Source organism: Anomaloglossus baeobatrachus, chromosome 5, assembly GCF_048569485.1.
Source record: "Anomaloglossus baeobatrachus isolate aAnoBae1 chromosome 5, aAnoBae1.hap1, whole genome shotgun sequence".
Lineage (NCBI taxonomy): Eukaryota > Metazoa > Chordata > Amphibia > Anura > Aromobatidae > Anomaloglossus > Anomaloglossus baeobatrachus.
Genome location: NC_134357.1, coordinates 24,242,013 through 24,261,190, shown reverse-complemented (window position 1 = coordinate 24,261,190; position 19,178 = coordinate 24,242,013). Strand labels below are relative to the sequence as shown.

At 46.5% G+C, this 19,178-nt stretch overlaps 1 protein-coding gene across 1 annotated transcript in view; it reads left to right on the top strand.

The window, feature by feature from the left end:
* Positions 1–1,534: 1,534 nt before the first annotated feature.
* The window catches only part of P3H3 (prolyl 3-hydroxylase 3), a 21,424-nt gene continuing 3,780 nt past the window's right edge, over positions 1,535–19,178 (top strand). Inside the window, exons 1-13 of the mRNA XM_075348297.1 lie at positions 1,535–1,968; positions 5,537–5,689; positions 5,800–5,977; positions 6,229–6,360; positions 7,955–8,088; positions 9,437–9,526; positions 12,064–12,116; positions 12,579–12,610; positions 12,789–12,913; positions 13,236–13,331; positions 16,243–16,390; positions 16,477–16,594; positions 18,613–18,688. Of these exons, the coding sequence (XP_075204412.1) occupies positions 1,603–1,968; positions 5,537–5,689; positions 5,800–5,977; positions 6,229–6,360; positions 7,955–8,088; positions 9,437–9,526; positions 12,064–12,116; positions 12,579–12,610; positions 12,789–12,913; positions 13,236–13,331; positions 16,243–16,390; positions 16,477–16,594; positions 18,613–18,688 (1,701 nt within the window). The 5' untranslated portion in view covers positions 1,535–1,602. The remainder of the gene's footprint in view (positions 1,969–5,536; positions 5,690–5,799; positions 5,978–6,228; positions 6,361–7,954; positions 8,089–9,436; positions 9,527–12,063; positions 12,117–12,578; positions 12,611–12,788; positions 12,914–13,235; positions 13,332–16,242; positions 16,391–16,476; positions 16,595–18,612; positions 18,689–19,178) is intronic.

Sequence of the window (19,178 nt, the reverse complement as noted above, 5' to 3'; positions counted from 1 at the left end):
TCTCTCCTCTCTTTGCAGTTGATACATACTTTCTTTCTTTCTCTCCTCTCTTTGCAGTTGATACATACTTTCTTTCTTTCTCTCCTCTCTTTGCAGTTGATACATACTTTCTTTCTTTCTCTCCTCTCTTTGCAGTTGATACATTCTTTCTTTCTTTCTTTCTTTCTTTCTTTCTTTCTCTCCTCTCTTTGCAGTTGATACATACTTTCTTTCTTTCTCTCCTCTCTTTGCAGTTGATACATACTTTCTTTCTTTCTTTCTTTCTTTCTCTCCTCTCTGCAGTTGATACATACTTTCTTTCTTTCTTTCTTTCTTTCTCTCCTCTCTTTGCAGTTGATACATACTTTCTTTCTTTCTCTCCTCTCTTTGCAGTTGATACATACTTTCTTTCTTTCTTTCTTTCTCTCCTCTCTGCAGTTGATACATACTTTCTTTCTTTCTTTCTTTCTTTCTTTCTCTCCTCTCTTTGCAGTTGATACATACTTTCTTTCTTTCTCTCCTCTCTTTGCAGTTGATACATACTTTCTTTCTCTCCTCTCTTTGCAGTTGATACATACTTTCTTTCTTTCTCTCCTCTCTTTGCAGTTGATACATACTTTCTTTCTTTCTTTCTTTCTCTCCTCTCTTTGCAGTTGATACTTTCTTTCTTTCTTTCTTTCTCTCCTCTCTTTGCAGTTGATACATACTTTCTTTCTTTCTCTCCTCTCTTTGCAGTTGATACATACTTTCTTTCTTTCTTTCTCTCCTCTCTTTGCAGTTGATACATACTTTCTTTCTTTCTCTCCTCTCTTTGCAGTTGATACATACTTTCTTTCTTTCTTTCTTTCTCTCCTCTCTTTGCAGTTGATACATACTTTCTTTCTCTCCTCTCTTTGCAGTTGATACATACTTTCTTTCTTTCTTTCTCTCCTCTCTTTGCAGTTGATACATACTTTCTTTCTTTCTCTCCTCTCTTTGCAGTTGATACATACTTTCTTTCTTTCTTTCTTTCTCTCCTCTCTTTGCAGTTGATACATACTTTCTTTCTTTCTCTCCTCTCTTTGCAGTTGATACATACTTTCTTTCTTTCTCTCCTCTCTTTGCAGTTGATACATACTTTCTTTCTTTCTTTCTTTCTCTCCTCTCTTTGCAGTTGATACATACTTTCTTTCTTTCTTTCTCTCCTCTCTGCAGTTGATACATACTTTCTTTCTTTCTTTCTTTCTTTCTCTCCTCTCTGCAGTTGATACATACTTTCTTTCTTTCTTTCTTTCCTCTCTTTGCAGTTGTTTCTTTCTCTCTTTCTTTCCTCTCTGCAGTTGATACTTTCTTTCTCTCCTCTCTTTGCAGTTAATACTTTCTTTCTTTCTTTCCTCTCTCTGCAGTTGTCACTTTCTTTCTTTCCTCTTTGCAGTTGTTACTTTCTATCTTTCCTCTCTACAGTTGATAGTTTCTTTCTTTCCTCTCTTTGCAGTTGTCACTTTCTTTCCTCTGTTTATTATTTTCAGCCTGTGTTTGCCACTATTCGTCCACGTTGGCTGTTACCTGCCCCCTCTCCCCTCCCCCAGCCCCCCTCTCTGGGAATGTCAGATTTGGCCTGTCTCGGTCCCCGCAGCCCCCAGCATGCAGGCCCCTCTCCTGCTCCTCGGCCTGGGGCTGGTGCACTCCCTGACGCTGCAGCCCCCCGATGAGCTGCTCTGGGACGGGGTCTCTCTCTTTTCTAAGGGCGAGTGGTCGGAGGCGCGGGACAAGCTGTGGGGGGCGCTGCGGAGCCTGCAGGAGGTGCGGGGGGCCCGGCTGCGATGCGGGGAGGAGTGCGGGCTCCGGGGGGCCCGGCTGGAGGAGGCGGTGATGGAGAGAGCGGACTGTCTGCTGAGCTGCGAGCGCCGCCGGCTGGGGGAGCCGTCCCGGTACCGCCTGACCCAGGACACCGAGAACACCTTCCACAAGGGGGCGGCCTACAACTACCTGCAGGTGGCGCACTACCGGGTGAGACGGGCGATAGTCTGCAGCACAGGGGGACTGATGGGCCAGGGTGCAATGCTCTGCATAGTGGAGATAGCACAGTCTGCAGAGGGGTGGACTGACACTGGTGCAATAGTCTGCAGCACAGGGGGACTGATGGGCCAGGGTGTAATGCTCTGCATAGTAGAGATAGCACAGTCTGCAGAGGGGTGGACTGACACTGGTGCAATAGTCTGCAACACAGAGGGACTGATGGGCCAGGGTGCAATGCTCTGCATAGTGGAGATAGCACAGTCTGCAGAGGGGTGGACTGACACTGGTGCAATAGTCTGCAGCACAGGGGGACTGATGGGCCAGGGTGTAATGCTCTGCATAGTAGAGATAGCACAGTCTGCAGAGGGGTGGACTGACACTGGTGCAATAGTCTGCAACACAGAGGGGACTGATGGGCCAGGGTGTAATGTTCTGCATAGTGGAGGTACCACAGTCTGCAGAGGGGTGGACTAACACTAGTGCAATAGTCTGCAGCACAGGGGGTTACTGATGGGCCAGGGTGTAATGTTCTGCATAGTGGAGATAGCACAGTCTGCAGAGGGGTGGACTAAACAGTCTGCAGAGGGGTGGACTAACACTGGTGCAATAGTCAGCAGCACAGGGGGTGTAAGAAGGCTTCCCTACATAGTGAGATTGATGGGACAGGGTGTAATGCTCTGCATAGTGGAGGTACCACAGTCTGCAGAGGGGTGGACTAACACTGGTGCAATAGTCTGCAGTGCAGAGGGGTGTAAGGGGATTGGCTCACATAGTGGGACTGATGGGTAAGGGTATAATGTTCTGCAGAGCGGTGGACTGACACTGGTGCAATACTCTGCAGCACAGGGGATGTAAGGGGGGTGCCTCATATAGTGAGACTGATGGACCAGAGTGTAATGTTCTGCATAGTGGAGATACCACAGTCTGCAGAGGGGTGGACTGACACTGGTGCAATATTCTGCAGCACAAGGGGGCGTCTGGGGGCTGCAGGTGAAGGTGTTCTCAGTTTTGGTGCACTGGCGCTGGTGCAATAGTCTGCAGTGTCCCAAACTGGTGGGTAGATGGTTTTGCCTGCAGACAGTGCTATGACAGATGCAGCTATAAGATGCAATAATCTGCAGAGCAGGGAAGGGTTAAACTGCTGTTCCAGGTACAATGTTCTGCAATTGGTTCCAAAGGCACAAAGGTAAGTAATGAAGAAATGATAGTCTGCAGTCCAGATTGGAGGGCATGGTGAAATGCAATGATCTGCAGGGATGCTTTACTTAGAGGGTCTAGGAGTGATCCACATATGCTGTATAATGGGGACAGAGGTGGGCAGTTATCATATTCTGGATGCCATGGCAGTGTATGGTACAGTGCAATACTCTGCAGAAAGTGGACAGTGTATGGCCGGGGGCTGCAATGGCTCATTCTTTGATGGGAGATGATTTTTGGAAAATTGTCCAGGAAAGTTATTTAAGGGGTTAACAGCCCAGAATGCATTGCTGCCATGAAGGGTCTTGCACTCGTGGAAGTGTGTATATGGTGGGGGATGGGGGGGACACACCATCTGTATATAGGAACAGGAAATAAAAAACAACCGGAGGAAAAAGCGCCCACATAGGCCGTAGAGACATCTGGGCCGAATGGGGGTATTATTGCTGTAGATTTTGGTCTTATGGGGGCATAATTGGCGCTACATTCCGGTCCTATGGGGTATTATTGCTCTAGACTCTGGTGTTATGGGGGCATTGTTCAGAATCCTGGTTGTATGGGGGTTTTGCTCTAGATTACAGTCTTTTGGGGATAGTTTTGCGTTAGATTCCGGTCGTTTGGGGGTATTATTGCTCTAGATTATGGTCGTTTGAGAGTATTATTGTTCTAGATTCCGGTCGTTGGGGGGGGGGTATTATTGCTCTAGATTATAGGCGTTGGGGGGGGTATTATTGCTCCAGATTCTGGTCATTCAGGGGGATATCATTGCTCTAGATCTCTAAATTCTGGCCGATTGGGAGTATTATTGCTCTAGATTCTGGTCATTTGGAGGTATTGCACTAGGTTCCGGTTGTATGGGAGTATTATTACTCTAGATTCTGGGCATTTGGGGGTATTATTGCTCTATATTCTGGTGGTATTGCTCTAGATTCCAGTTGAATAGGGGTATTATTGCTCTAGATTCTGGTTGTATGGGGGTATTGCTCTAGATTACAGTCATTTGGGGATATTATTGCTCCAGATTCCGGTCGTATGGGGGGGGTATTATTGCTCTAGATTCTGGGCATTTGAGGGTATTATTGCTCTAGATTATGGTCGTTGGGGGGGGGGTGTATTATTGTTCTAGATTCTGGTCATGGGGGGACCAGTCGTGGGGGAGGAGGGAGGTATTATTGTTCTAGATTCCGGATGTTTGGGGGGTAATTATTCTAGATTCTGGTCGTATAGGGGGTATTCTAGCTCTATTTCTCATGGTCGAACTGTGTTGGTTCTTGTCCTGATGATAAACCTGCCTGATGGCTCACAATTTTAATAGAAAAATAAATACGAAATTTGAAGGAACACGTCTAATGGTTCCAGGTTCCTATATAAAGGGATAAAGGCACCATTGACTCTAGGGTCTGGACGGTAGAAGGTGCCGTTGGCTCTAGGCTCTAGTGGGACGGAAGTATGGATGGCTCTAGGTTTCAGCTGGATGGAGGTGCTTTTAGCTCTAGGCTTTCATGGGATGGAGACACCATTGACGCTAGCCTTTGATGGCATAGTAGCCATTGGCTCTCAGCTCTAGCGGGATGGAGGTTCCATTGGCTCTAGCTTCTGGCTGGAAGGAGGTGCCATTGGCTCTAGCCTCTGATGGGATAGTAGCCATTGACTCTAGGTTCTAGCTGATGTAAGCATGGATCGCTCTGATGCGATACTAGCCATTGGCTGTCAGCTCTAGTGGGATGGAAGCTCCAGTGGCTCTAGCTTCTTGCTGGATGGAGGCTCCATTGGCTCTAGCTTCTTGCTGGATAGAGGCTCCATTGGCTCTAGCTTCTTGCTGGATAGAGGCTCCATTGGCTCTAGCTTCTAGCTGGATGGAGGCTCCATTGGCTCTAGCTTCTAGCTGGATGGAGGTGCTATTGGCTCTAGCCTCTGATGGGATAGTAGTCATTGGTTCTAGTTTCAGCTGGATGGAGGCACCATTGGCTCTGGCTTCTGGCTAGATGGAGGCACCATTGGCTCTAACTTCTGGCTGGATGGAGGCTCCCTTGGCTCTACCTTCTGATTGGATGAAGGCACCATTGGCTCTGGCTTCTGGCTGGATGGAGGCTCCATTGGCTCTAGCCTCTGATGGGATAGTAGCCTTTGGCTCTCAGTTCTGGCTGGATGGAGGCACCATTGGCTCTCAGCTCTAGTGGGATGAAGGCTCCATTGGCTCTAGTTTCAGCTGGATGGAGGCACCATTGGCTCTAGGCTCTGATGGGATGGGGGAGTCTTAGTTTCTGTGGGATGAAAAAGACATTGGTTTTAACGTCTGATGAAACTGGTAATAATTTCTGGTGGGCCTGACCTACATCTGTATTTTCCTCACGTTTCACAGCTGGAGGAGTTGGCTGAAGCGGCCTCTGCTGCGTACACTTTCTATGTGAGGAACCCCCACCATGAACAGATTCAAGGGGACATTACCCGGTACCGCACCATGAAAGGGGTTGAAGAGCAGAGCTTTCGAGACCTGGAGGAGCCGCGGTACAAGGTAATGATAGCGGATACTACAATTTATGAACTGTTACTCCTCCATATTGGCATCTCTTGCCTCTGGTTGTGCCCCTCCTGGCTGACCACCATGGTGTCCTCTTACCCCAGGCTCTGTTGGCCCAAGCGTTGACTCTACTATCTCAGGAGCGTCCAACTGCCTCAGTCCTGAGGCTGGAGGAGTCTCTGAGCTCGTGCCTGTCTGCACTTCATGACTGCCGGACCCTGTGCGAGGGATTACGAGAGCGCGAGGATGAAACCCACCGAGACTTCCCTGAGGTCATTGCAGGTATCTTTAGATGTCTTCTCTGGAGCTCCTTGACCTGTAGTCTCCCCTATGTTCACTCATGGAGTGACCCTAAACATATGGCTGCAGTCAGTTTTCCAGGGTGATTATCCAAATTTTGGAAGCTGCTTTGGATGTAAATGGAGTAAATGAGATGAAATACCCAACAGGGTATCCACTTTACCCTAAATGTACGTGTTTGACCGTTCTTCTGTTTCCACCATGGATTATAACATATTTCCATTCTCTCCCAGAATATTACGCTCAGGTCCTCCAGTGTAAGCAGCGCTGCGCCCTGGAGGTGTCACTAACGCCGGGACAGAAGCGCTCCCCGACGGATGTCCTCGTATCTCATCTGCAGCTGCTTCAGCGAGGATATGCTCAGCGTACGTCACCTTCTCCTGGCCGCGTGTCACCTTCTCCTGGCCACACGTCACCTTCTCCTGGCCGTGCGTCACCTTCTCCTGGCCCGCGTCACCTTCTCCTGGCCGCATGTCACCTTCTCCTGGCCGCGTGTCACCTTCTCCTGGCCACGCGTCACCTTCTCCTGGCCGCGTGTCACCTTCTCCTGGCCGCGTGTCACCTTCTCCTGGCCACGCGTCACCTTCTCCTGGCCACACGTCACCTTCTCCTGGCTGTGCGTCACCTTTTATTGTAAAATCTACAAGTCCCAGTATGTCCTTACAGCGGCAGCCAGTTGCATAACTAGAGTACGATGAACCCCGGTGCAAGGTTTGATCTAGGCCCCCCTACCTGGGCCTTTGTAGCATTTGAAATCATATAAAGACATACAAGTTTTCCCAATCCCCTTCTTTGTACTAATGTCCCCATCCTGGGCCACTTCTTGGTAAACATGTCCCACATCCTGGTGTATGACCCCATCATGGCTATATGCTGGTATATTTATCCCCATCATGGCCCCATCCTGGTATATATAACGCTATGATGGCCCCATCCTGGTATAGATATCCCCATCATGGTCCCATCCTAGTATAGATGGCCCCATCCTGGTATATATATCCCCATCATGGCCTCATCCTGGTATATATATCCCCATCATGGCCTCATCCTGGTATATATATCCCCATAATGACCCCATCCTGGTATAGATGTCCCCATCATGGCCCCATCCTGGTATAGATGTCCCCATCATGTCCCCATCCTGGTATATATGTCCCCATCACGGGTCCATCATGGTGTATATGGCCCCATCCTTGTATATGCAGCCACATCATGTCCCATTCTGGTATATACATCCCCATCATTTCCCTATCCTGTAATTTATAGCCCCTTCATGGTATATATGTCCACATCCTGGTATACATGGCCCCAACATATCCCCATCCTGGTATATATAGCTTCATCATGTCCCCATTGTGGTATATATTCCTGGTATATAGCCCCATCCTGGTATATGTCCGCATCCTGGTAACTATGATCCCCCGCGGGACAAAAAAAAAAAGAAACAATTACACTCACTTCCCTGCCACTCCACCGGTGTCCTCCTCTGACGCTGGCATGTTGGCAACTGACCAGTATGTAAGAGCCGCAGTGCATGACGTCACTGCCATGCGCGCCCACTTGTCAGAATATTTGCTGCTTTCCATGCCCTGGAGTATGGGAGTGGCAATCAGTGAATATTCATAGCCTTAATTGACGTCCGGTACATCGCAGTGCAGGGACCCGACAGGTCTCTGTGCTGCGATGTATTTCAGCCCTCTGAGGCACATCCAGCTGAAACAGGCGCTGTGGTCATCGGGCAACCAGTACCTCTGAGCCTAGTCGCGGTTGCGCCTGGCTATAGCTTCTAGGGCATTCTGGGTATTCTAGTCTTATTACAAAGTGCCAGAGCTCTTCACCCCTGGGGCCGTGCGGAGGTCATAGCTGATCCTCCATAATTCACCTCATTGTGAGGTTCGCATGGCTGCAGGGTTCGGACCGTTCCAGAGCTTCCATCTTGTACGTCTTTTCTCTTTACAGTCGGGGACTGGGAGTCGGCTGCGCAGATCGCACGGTCGCTGCTGCTTTTCCATCCACATAATGAGACTGTGCTGGAAGATCTGCGCAGATATGAACAGAAACTGCAGAGCAAAACTGAGATCAGAGCACGAGAGGTAATCACTGTGAAAAGTATGTGCCCCCCCAGATGTCCCCGACTCCTGCATGTTTGTCCCAAGCATGGTTTAGTAATTACATTATATGGAGAAAAGTTACCTTTAATTACTGGTTTCATCTATGTGATCTTCATAAATCAATGTAATGAAAAGCAGTGCTGCAGTATAAAGCATGGAAAAGGGGCAGATGATTAGCAGGAGCCTCTGATGAGGCGGGGGTAAATATCAGACTTTAACTGACAGTGCAGCAAAGCCAGAGTCACTGATCATCACAGTATGCTGATTTCAAACTGATCGCTTCAAGCTAGTCTTAGAAAGCAAAGCTGCAGTATAAAGCATGGGGGTACAGATCTGTGGTCTGAGCCTCTTATGAGACGGGGTGGATATAAGGCCATCCCAGACTCTAACAGACAGTGGTGCTAAGCTGATGTCACTGGTCATCTCTGTAGCCCGAGTTCAAACTGATCGTCACCTGGTAGTCTCAGAAAGCAAAGCTGCAGTATAAAGCATAGGGGGACAGATCTGTAGTCTGAGCCTCTTATGAGACAGGGGGTGGATATAAGGTTATCTTAGACTCTAACAGACAGTGGTGCTAAGCTGATGCCACTGACCATCTCTTGAATTGATCTCCATAAACCAATCTCAGAAAGCAGAGATGCAGTATAAAGCATGGAGGATGAAACATGTGGGGTAGGGGATGGTAGCGAAGCGAAGGGGTTGACATTAGGCGATCATAGATTTGAATAGACAGAGAAACTAAGCTGTAGACTCTCAAACTGTTCTCTCTAAAAGACAATCTCCAAAAGCAGTGCTGCAGTACAAAGCATGGGGGAGACCAGGAGAGAGGGAGTGGATATCAAATCATCATAGTCTCTTGTAAACAGTGGATTTAAACTGTAATCTCTGATCATCTCCTGCAGTAATGGGATCTCCACAAGCCAGTCTAAAAAAGCAAAGCTGCAGTATAGAGCATGGGGGAGACCAGGAGAGAGGGAGTGGACATCCAACCATCAGTCCCATGTAAACTGAATCTAAGCTGTAATCTCTGATCATCTGCTGCAGTAATGGGATCTCCACAAGCCAGTCTGAAAAAGCATAGCTGCAGTGTAAAGCATGGAGGAGGGACTGCCCAACCTTCAAAACCTCTGTGACAAAAGGGCTGGAAATCGAACCATTTCAGACTGTAACGCAGCTCAGCTGGAGTCACTGATTCCTGAGCATCAATGGGAAAATCTGTTCTCTTCTCAGTGTTATTTGCTGATAATGATGGAAAATTCCTTTAATTTTTCTCACTTTTTGGGTGACTTATTTTGAGGTTGTAGATTATATTTTGTGTTTCGCTTTGCAGAATATCGCCTCATACGTGCGCCAGGCGCTGTCCGAGAAGAAGTTGTTGTATTATATCATGGAGAACCTGGGCATCGACTTCCAGGATCCGGTCAGAACCGTTTATTAACTCCGTAGATTATTAAACAAGCCCTAATTACACATTGGAGTAGCGACAGTTTTCGGATGCAAATTAGAAACAATCACTAATTAAACACTTTTGGAGTCAATGTTATGTGTATTTTGGGCTAAATTAACTTTGCAATTAACTTTCATTAATGATTTTGCATTGTTTAGATTTTACAAACTTTTTGTTTCCTGCACATTCAACTTTGATGAGCTCTGTGGTCATAAATCAGCTGAAAGGGGCTCAGAAAAAGTGAACTTCATACTGAGCTCACTGATGGATTCTCAGTTAACTCACTGTGCAGTAATAGACAATGCAACACACAGGCTATTAAAGGCAAATGGTGCACAATTTTTAATGAAACCTGACTGCAAAATGCACTTAAGTTAAAAAGTAAAAAAAAGTCTCCAAAAATCGACAACCCCTTTAAATGCAAGTAATATCCATTTTTTCCCCTCAAAATCTCTGCTTAGTGTCAGTAAAGGGGAACATTCTTGTTTACGTACAGACCAAATACTTCTTACAGCAGAGGGTTTGTTACAATAGATCTAGTCTAAAACGTCATCTCTGGATTTCAATGATACATTTTTTCTTGCACGGATACATTGTATCAAGCTATGGGCATCTGTGTGCAGCACCTAAAAAATCTATAATCCATGACATGTCTTACATAGTGGCCCCCTATAGATGAACCCATCTACAATGTGGCCCCCTATAGAAGAACCAGTCCATAATATGACCCACTATAGAAGAATCAGTCTACAATGTGGCTACCTATAGAAGAACCCATCTACAATGTGGCCCCCTATAGAAGAACCAGTCCACAATGTGGCCCCCTATAGAAGAACCCATCTACAATGTGGCCCCCTATAGAGAATCCAGTCCCCAATGTGGCCCCCTATAGAAGAACCCATCTACAATGTGGCCCCCTATAGAGAATCCAGTCCACAAGGTGGCCCCCTATAGAAGAACCAGTCCATAATGTGGCCCCCTATAGAAGAACCCGTCTACAATATGACCCACTATAGAAGAATTAATCTACAATGTGGCTCCCTATAGAAGAACCCATCTACAATGTGGCCCCCTATAGAGAATCCAGTCCCCAATGTGGCCCCCTATAGAAGAACCCATTTACAATGTGGCCCCCTATAGAGAATCCAGTCCACAATGTGGCCCCATATAGAATAAACCCATCTACAATGTGGCCCCATATAGAATAAACCCATCTACAATGTGGCCCCCTATAGAAGAACCCATCTACAATGTGGCCCCCTATAGAAGAACCTATCTACAATGTGGCCCCCTATAGAAGAACCCATCTACAATGTGGCCCCCTATAGAAGAACCCATCTACAATGTGGCCCCCTATAGAAGAACCCATCTACAATGTGGCCCCCTATAGAAGAACCCATCTACAATGTGGCCCCCTATAGAAGAACCCATCTACAATGTGGCCCCCTATAGAGAATCCAGTCCACAATGTGGCCCCATATAGAATAAACCCATCTACAATGTGGCCCCTTATAGAATAAACCCATCTACAATGTGGCCCCCTATAGAAGAACCCATCTACAATGTGGCCCCCTATAGAAGAACCCATCTACAATGTGGCCCCCTATAGAATAACCCATCTACAATGTGGCCCCCTATAGAAGAACCCATCTACAATGTGGCCCCCTATAGAAGAACCCATCTATAATGTGGCCCCCTATAGAAGAACCCATCTACAATGTGGCCCCCTATAGAAGAACCCATCTACAATGTGGCCCCCTATAGAAGAACCCATCTACAATGTGGCCCCCTATAGAAGAACCCATCTACAATGTGGCCCCCTATAAAAGAACCCATCTACAATGTGGCCCCATATAGAATAAACCCATCTACAATGTGGCCCCCTATAGAAGAACCCATCTACAATGTGGCCCCCTATAGAAGAACCCATCTACAATGTGGCCCCCTATAGAAGAACCCGTCTACAATGTGGCCCCCTATAAAAGAACCCGTCTACAATGTGGCCCCCTATAAAAGAACCCGTCTACAATGTGGCCCCCTATAGAGAATCCAGTCAACAATATGGCCCCCTTTAGAAGAACCTATCTACAATGTGGCCCCGTATAGAATAAACCCATCTACAATGTACAACGCACCTGATCATGTAGGAGCTATGCATCAATTTAAAGGGGAACTCCTACAATTGGGTAGGAGATAACTCACTGATTACTGGGGGTCTGAACTCTGAGACCCCCAGTTATCCCAAAAACAGGCCCCTTCACATTCCCATCTAAATGAATCACATTCATTCTCTATGAGGCTGCTGGAAACAGCCCCCTTCCTGGGATCCTATGGGGTTCCCAACGGTCGTACCCCCAACAATCTGTAACTCAATCCCTATGCTATAACTAGGGCTTTATATACAATTGTGGGAATTACCCTTTAAGTGACCACCCCCCCCCCCAGACAGAATATAAATGACGAACCATTTTCTTGACGTTTTTGATAAATGTGACCCTCTGTCTTTTTAGGATCTTTGGACTCCAGAAGAAATTATCCCCGAGAGTCTTCGAGAGAGAATCAGGTGAGGGCACCCCTAAGGTTCAGCAGTACGGGGGGGTGAACTACAGGGGCGCAAACGTCTAAAAAAAAAAAAATAAAAAAATAAATAATAGTAGCGGCGGCGTTGATGGCCCCTAAAATCCAGGACGGACTTCTTACCAAAAGCCTCTGTGAAATGTTTGGGCATCAACATTGCTCTGATAGCGCTGGATCTGGTGCTGGATCTGGTGGTGGAGCAGGGAGCCGAAAAAATTGGGAACTTAGATTAGGCGAATGTAAATTTTTTTGGGGGGGAGGGTTAACACAAAGGGGGCACTAGGACTTTTAAAGGACCATTCATATTGGAATATTATTGATTTGTGGTACGCCTTCCCCTGGGCGCTGCCAACCCCCGCTGCGCCACCTCTCCGCAGTCAATCACATGGCAGTTTCTCTGTGGCTTATACTCTGTATAATGAGGTTTTATGTTTGTTTTTTATCCCAGGGCGGAGCGAGCGGCTGCAGAGGAGGCGGGCGGTGAGTACGGTGCCACTTGTGGTGAGGCTTATTGTGTCGCAGTGTCCACTTTTCGTGCTGTGATCAAGCAATGATATAGACATAGGAGTAAATTGATGGTTGCGCACTTTTACACATCATTGGACACCACCACCAGTCCTGATATTACACCGCCATAAGCGTACCTCATATTCTGCAGGACAACTGCCGTACGAGGAGGTGACGGTGACGCTGACACCCAGGCAAATGAACGGGACCTCCAGAGTCACCTTGGACGGAGTCCTTACTGACGAGGAGTGCGAGGCATTGCTGGGACTCGTGCAGGTACGTGGAGGATATGGTGGAAAGGGTAGTACCAGCTTCCCTGGTGGGCTAGAGGAGTTAAGGCTTTTGTAGCCTTACTGGTAGTCTATGATCCGTGGATAATTCCTTTAAGAACGCAGCCAATTTAGTTTTTTTGCACTTTAATTCTTCCCTCCCTTTCTTCCAGGAGCCATCACTTTGTTACTTTTCCGTCTCCGACGCTTCTTTTTTGTCACTGGAGTCGTAGTTTTGAGTTCACTTTACCCTATAATGTGAAAAACTATTTTTTTTTTCTTATCCTAATGTCATTATGATGTCCTCTTCGTCTTTTATCCGCACCCAGGAAGCAGAAGCCACCGGTGAGGCCATGAGGAGAAGACGATCACCGCACACGTCTCACGAGCAAATCCAAGGCCTGACCGTCCTGCAGGCCCTTCAGGTACAAATCTGTGGACATGCTGTAGGTCTGAGTCCTTCCACTAGTCTGCCCTCAGCAAACAGGACTACGCCAAGATGGCCGCCTCCACAGATGATCTCTGGGTCTACTCCTCCCCTCTAAAGGCCCTGTCACACACAGAGATGGATCTGTGGTGGCTCTGTGGTGGATCTGTGGCAGATCTGTGGCAGATCTGTGGCAGATCTGTGGCAGATCTGTGGCAGATCTGTGGCAGATCTGTGGTAGATCTGTGGTAGATCTGTGGTAGATCTGTGGTAGATCTGTGGTAGATCTGTGGTAGATCTGTGGTAGATCTGTGGTAGATCTGTGGTAGATCTGTGGTTGCAGTGAAATTGTGGACAATCAGTGCCAGGTTTGTGGCTGTGTACAAATGGAACAATATGTCCATGATTTCACTGCAACCACAGATCTGCCAAAGATTTATCTCTGTGTGTGACGGGGCCTTAAGGCTCTGTGCATACAGAGGTTTTCTAATGGAGGCCAAAACTGACAAGTTTTCCCCCTTCTTTTAACTGCTTCAGATTTGGAAAGTCATGAAGGGACCTGTCACTATTATATATTGTGAATATATAGAATGTAAAAAAATAAAATACAGATGGCAAAGATGTCCGAAAAGTCATCAGGGGAAGGGATAAACCCCTGCGGCGTCTGCCTGGAGCGTCTTAATAAGCAAAACCGGTGCAGGTACCCCAGCATCTAAAAGACACCGTGCTCACGTCCCCTTAGCTGTGCACATACGGAGGATTTGGGGGGTTTTTGCTGAATTTTAGGAGCAAAAACTGTGAAATCCTCCACCAAATAGCCAAACTCTTTAAACAATGGAGTGTCCGCTCCAAAAACTCAGCAAAAATGCGATATGTGCACCTACCAGCTATGGAGTATTTTTTAGGAGTTTTCAGAGCGGATAATCCCCCAAAATCCTCCTCAAAAAGGGCTTCAAAACTTTTGGAAAACTTTTCCAATCTATTTCTACTTTGATTTTCATAAAAGAAGTTTTGGGAGATTTATTTTTTTAAATTTTTAAAGATGTTTTTGAAAACATGGAGGAAACTAGGAAGTGCGGTCACCTCTGTAAGGAGGAACCAGAGGGAAACCTCTCCAAATTAGACACTGTCTAATCAGAAAATCAACTCTAAGGGGTACTTTGCACACTACGACATCGCAGGTGCGATGTCGGTGGGGTCAAATTGAAAGTGACGCACATCCGGCATCACAGGCGACATCGTAGTGTGTAAAGCCTAGATGATACGATTAACAAGCGCAAAAGCGTCGTAATAGTATCATCGGTGCAGCGTCGGCATAATCCATAATTACGCTGACGCGATGGTCCGATGTTGTTCCTCGCTCCTGCGGCAGGACACATCGCTGTGTGTGAAGCCGCAGGAGCAAGGAACATCTCCTTACCTGCCGCCGGCGGCTCCCGTAGGATATGCGGGAAGGTGGGCAGGATGTTTACGTCCCGCTCATCTCTGCCCCTCCGCTCCTATTGGCCGCCTGCCGTGTGACGTCGCAGTGACGCCGTACGACCCGCCCCCTTAATAAGGAGGCGGGTCGCCAGCCAGAGCGACGTCCCAGGACAGGCGAGTCCATGTGAAGCTGCCGTAGCGATAATGTTCGCTAAGGCAGCTATCACAAGGATATCGCAGCTGCGACTGGGGCGGGGACTATCGCGCTCGGCATCGCAGCATCGGCTTGCGATGTCACAGCGTGCAAAGTACCCCTAAGGCTTTATGCGCACGCTGCAGTTTTTGTTGCATTTTTGTCACGTTTTTTGGTGCAGTTTTGTTGTCAGAAAGTTCTGACTTTTGACTTCCCAGCAAAGTCTATGAGAATTCAGATTTGCTGTGCGCAAGTTGCAGTTTATTTGGCACAAACGTCTGACAAATAAACTGCAGCATGTTCTATGTTTTTGCATTTTGTCGCTGGGTTTCTCACTAGTGATGGGGAGACTCTCAGATCAATCCCCTGCCAACCCCGATTGATCTCCGGTATCTGGTCAGATGCCGGTCCCCAGAATCTGCCGCAAAGGGGGTTGTAGCAAGTGCTTCATACTCTCCGATCACCGGCAGGGCTATCACACTGCTCCTCTTCTTTTGGGACCGCTCATTAGGCTCATGCATATTCACTGCTGCCCCCTCCCCCGGGGTCTGTGATTGGTTGCAGTCAAACAGCACCCCAAGTCTGTGTCACAGCATCTGACGCTTCCAATTACAGACCCGGTCTGCAGGTGTTCAGTAAAAATAAATAAATGAATGAAACCAGCGTGCGGTCCCCCCAATTTTGATAACCAGCCAAGATAAAGCCTGACAGCTGGGGGCTGGTATTCTCAGGCTGGGGAGACTCACGGTTATTGGGAGCCCCGCAGCCTAAAAATATCAGTGTGTAGCTGCCCAGGATTGTCGCATCCATTAGATGCGTTAATCTCAGCACTTTACCCGGCCCTTTTCGATTGCCCTGGTGCAGTGGCAATCAGGGTAATAAGGGATTAATCTCAGCTCACAGCTGCCACTAAGCCCTAGATTAGTGATGGCAGGCATGTATGAGACCCCCCCATCACTAACTTGTAAGTGAAAAGAAATAAACACAAACACCCAAAAAATATTTTATTTGAAATAAAATACGAAGACCACTGTATTAAACCCCTAAACACCCCTGCAGGTCCGACATAATCCACACGAGGTCCCACGACGCTTCCAGCACTGCTACATCTGAGCCTGGAGAGAGCGAAAACATGTCCGATCTCTCCAGGCTACGGGAACACTGACAAGCGCGACCCGGCTGGCAGCAGTGACCCTCAAAAGACCTTGCCTTAGATTTCGGATAGAATGGTTCCCGTTGGGTAGTTACTGGTGATTACTGGTGATCTTTCCTGATTCTGCGGATCTCTTTGCAGCTGGTCTCCTTTGGATTGGTGGATCGTCACCGCGCTCATTTTCTGTATCACGCCACGGAGCGCACCCGGATTCTGACGCAGTCATACTTTGAGGCCAAGACGTTACATTTCTCGTACTCGCAGCTTGTGTGCCGCTCAGCCATTGAGGGTAACTGAGACCGCTGCTATCGATCACTTTGGGCACATATCAATCACCCCTTTAACTTTGTCTCCTCTTTTCACTGCGGGTATCAGGAGGACAGGAGGGGCGCTCCGATCTCAGTCACCCCGTCCATGCAGACAATTGTATCCTGGACCCCGAGGAGAAGGAGTGCTGGCGGGAGCCCCCCGCATATATTCACCGAGACTATAGGTGGGTGAACATGGAGACCCCAGACCCCCCCCATGTGTCCTCTCGGCAGGACTAGTATTAAAAACGTTTTGTCACCATCTTTTATTTATAAGCCGCAAAACCCAAAGCTGCACTAATGAGACCCTGCCAACAAACATTGCAGAGAGCATGTGTGCACCTGACGTTCTACGTAGTGCACCCCAAGGCCTTGTACCTAAAGGGGTTGTCCATCTATGCAGACGATTTATGTATGTATATATATGTTTGGGCTAAAAGTAATATTTGGGTTTCATTGCAAATTTTGGCTTTTACTTTTACAGATCCTTTTTTTCCCTGTAACATTGATATGTTCAGACCACCATAGAGAGCTCACTGATGGATTCTTAGTTAACTCATTCTGCAGACAGCAATAGAAAGGCTTTAGATCTAAACGGTGCCACTTTTTTCTGACACCTATTTGCAAAACTAATTTTTAGCCCGAAATTTCTGCATTTTAGGTAAGAAAGAAAAATGTACTCGGGTGGAGTGATCATGCCAACAGTTTTCGCTGGATAGTGCAAGTACATAGGAAGAACATACTGAGGATTAAAGTGCACAGATACATTTAGAAGCTTTATGTATTTCGGGCTAAAAAATATTTTGAGCAATCAGGTTTTATTTAAAAAATCTTGCACAATTTTGCTCTGTTTCCCTGTACATTGCTGGCTGCAGAATGAGTTAACTGAGAATCCATTGGTGAGCTCGTTCTGAAATTTGTAAGGCTATGTGCCCACGGGACTCTGTATCTGCGGATTTTTCTACAGCTAAATCCGCAGCATTTCCCCGCAATCCGCACCTTTTCATAGGTGCTGATTTTGTGCGGATTTGTTGCGGATTTGTCGCGGATTTGACGCGGATTTCGTTGCGGATTTTGCGATTTGTGTTTTTTTTTGTTTTTTTTTACATTCGATTGAATAGGCAAAATCCGCAGGTAAATCCGCAACAATAATTGACATGCTGCAGATTTTTCCGCTCGGAAATCCGCATGATTTCCACTGCGGAAAAATCCGCAGCGTGGGCACAGCATTTCCCAAATGCCATAGAAATGGCTGGGGAGTAGCTGTGCTGCAGATTTCTGGAAAATCTGCGACATTTCCGCGAGAAATCCGCGGCAAAATCCGCGCATTTTCCGCAGCGTGGGCACATAGCCTAACTCTTTCAGGCTGAGTTCTCATGTCCTGTAGTCATCTGTTAGAACGGATCCATTGGCAAAAATTATTTCTGCTGGATCCGTTTTTTTTAATATTGGAGTCTACGGAGAACAGATCTGTTGCTATTTATTTTTCATTTGAAATGGATCCTGTAAGAAAATAAACAGATCCTTTACAAAAGCAAGAAGAATGGAGGCTAAATAGCCATCCGTTAATGGATCTGTTTTCCATAGACACTGATGCTAAAAAAAAACCCAAAAAACCCCAATGGATCCTGCAGACATCAGTTATTTAACAATGGACATAAAAGTTGTGTTTTCAAAACTTTTTTTCCCAGCGGATCTCTGCAGGATCCATTCTAACGGATGATTACTGGACAAGTGAACTCAGTCTTGTTCTAAGCTGATTTATGTCCACAATCTTCAACTCAACTTTCTTCTAAATCAGCACGAAATTCTGAAAAAGAGTTAGGAATTCCCATCGTCAAAAGAAGCTCACTGACAGATTTTCAGTTAACTCATTCTACAGTAAACAATGTGCAGAAAAATAGAGCGAGGATAAAATCCAAAAATTTTAATTAAACTCATTCCAAAAATAATTTTTAACCTAAAATGAATGCATTTAAAGGAAAAACAAAGGCAGCCACCAGCGTCCTCAGCCTTTCCATGTGCATTACAAGCCCATAGCAGTGAATGGGAGACTTGTGGTAATTTGTCATGGCCCTTCTTCTTTAGAGGCCACAGATCCTCCATTAGTGATATTTTCTGACATCACCAAGGGACTTATTTTATTTAGGGCTGATGTATATGAAATGTATCCATACCCTTCCTGTGATTGATTCCTCCTCAGTGGGATGCTTTACCTGAATGATGACTTTCTCGGGGGCGACCTCTTCTTCACCGAACTGGATGGGACGACCCTCAGGGTGAGTGTGAGATGTGTATTTTTTGTTTGTTTTTTTTTGAGGGGGTTCAGTACCACTGGTTGCCTGTAGGTGGTGCTGCTGATTTATTACAGTGAAGCTCGGCCGATAACAAAAACACAAAAGCAACTAAAGAAGCAAAAAGAAATCTCAATCCATAAATCATCATTTCTATTTTCAGTGGTTTATCGCAAAAATGAGTTATTTAATAGCAAAATCTTTAAATTTGAGAAATCCATTGTTTCATTCTTATTCAAAAGTGCATTTGTGATCATTTTTGGATCATAAATCAAAATATCTGAAAATTTAGAATTTCTATTAATCAGTTTGATCTTATAATTTATGCAAATTAAGATGCATCTCTGCCTGATTGGCAGAAAGGCATCACATGACCATGACCTATGACCTGTCAGCCAATGAGGCTCCAATGTTGATTTTAGGGGAGAAATGCACAAGGTTCCATTTTTCTAAAGGAAGGATTCTAAATAAAGAA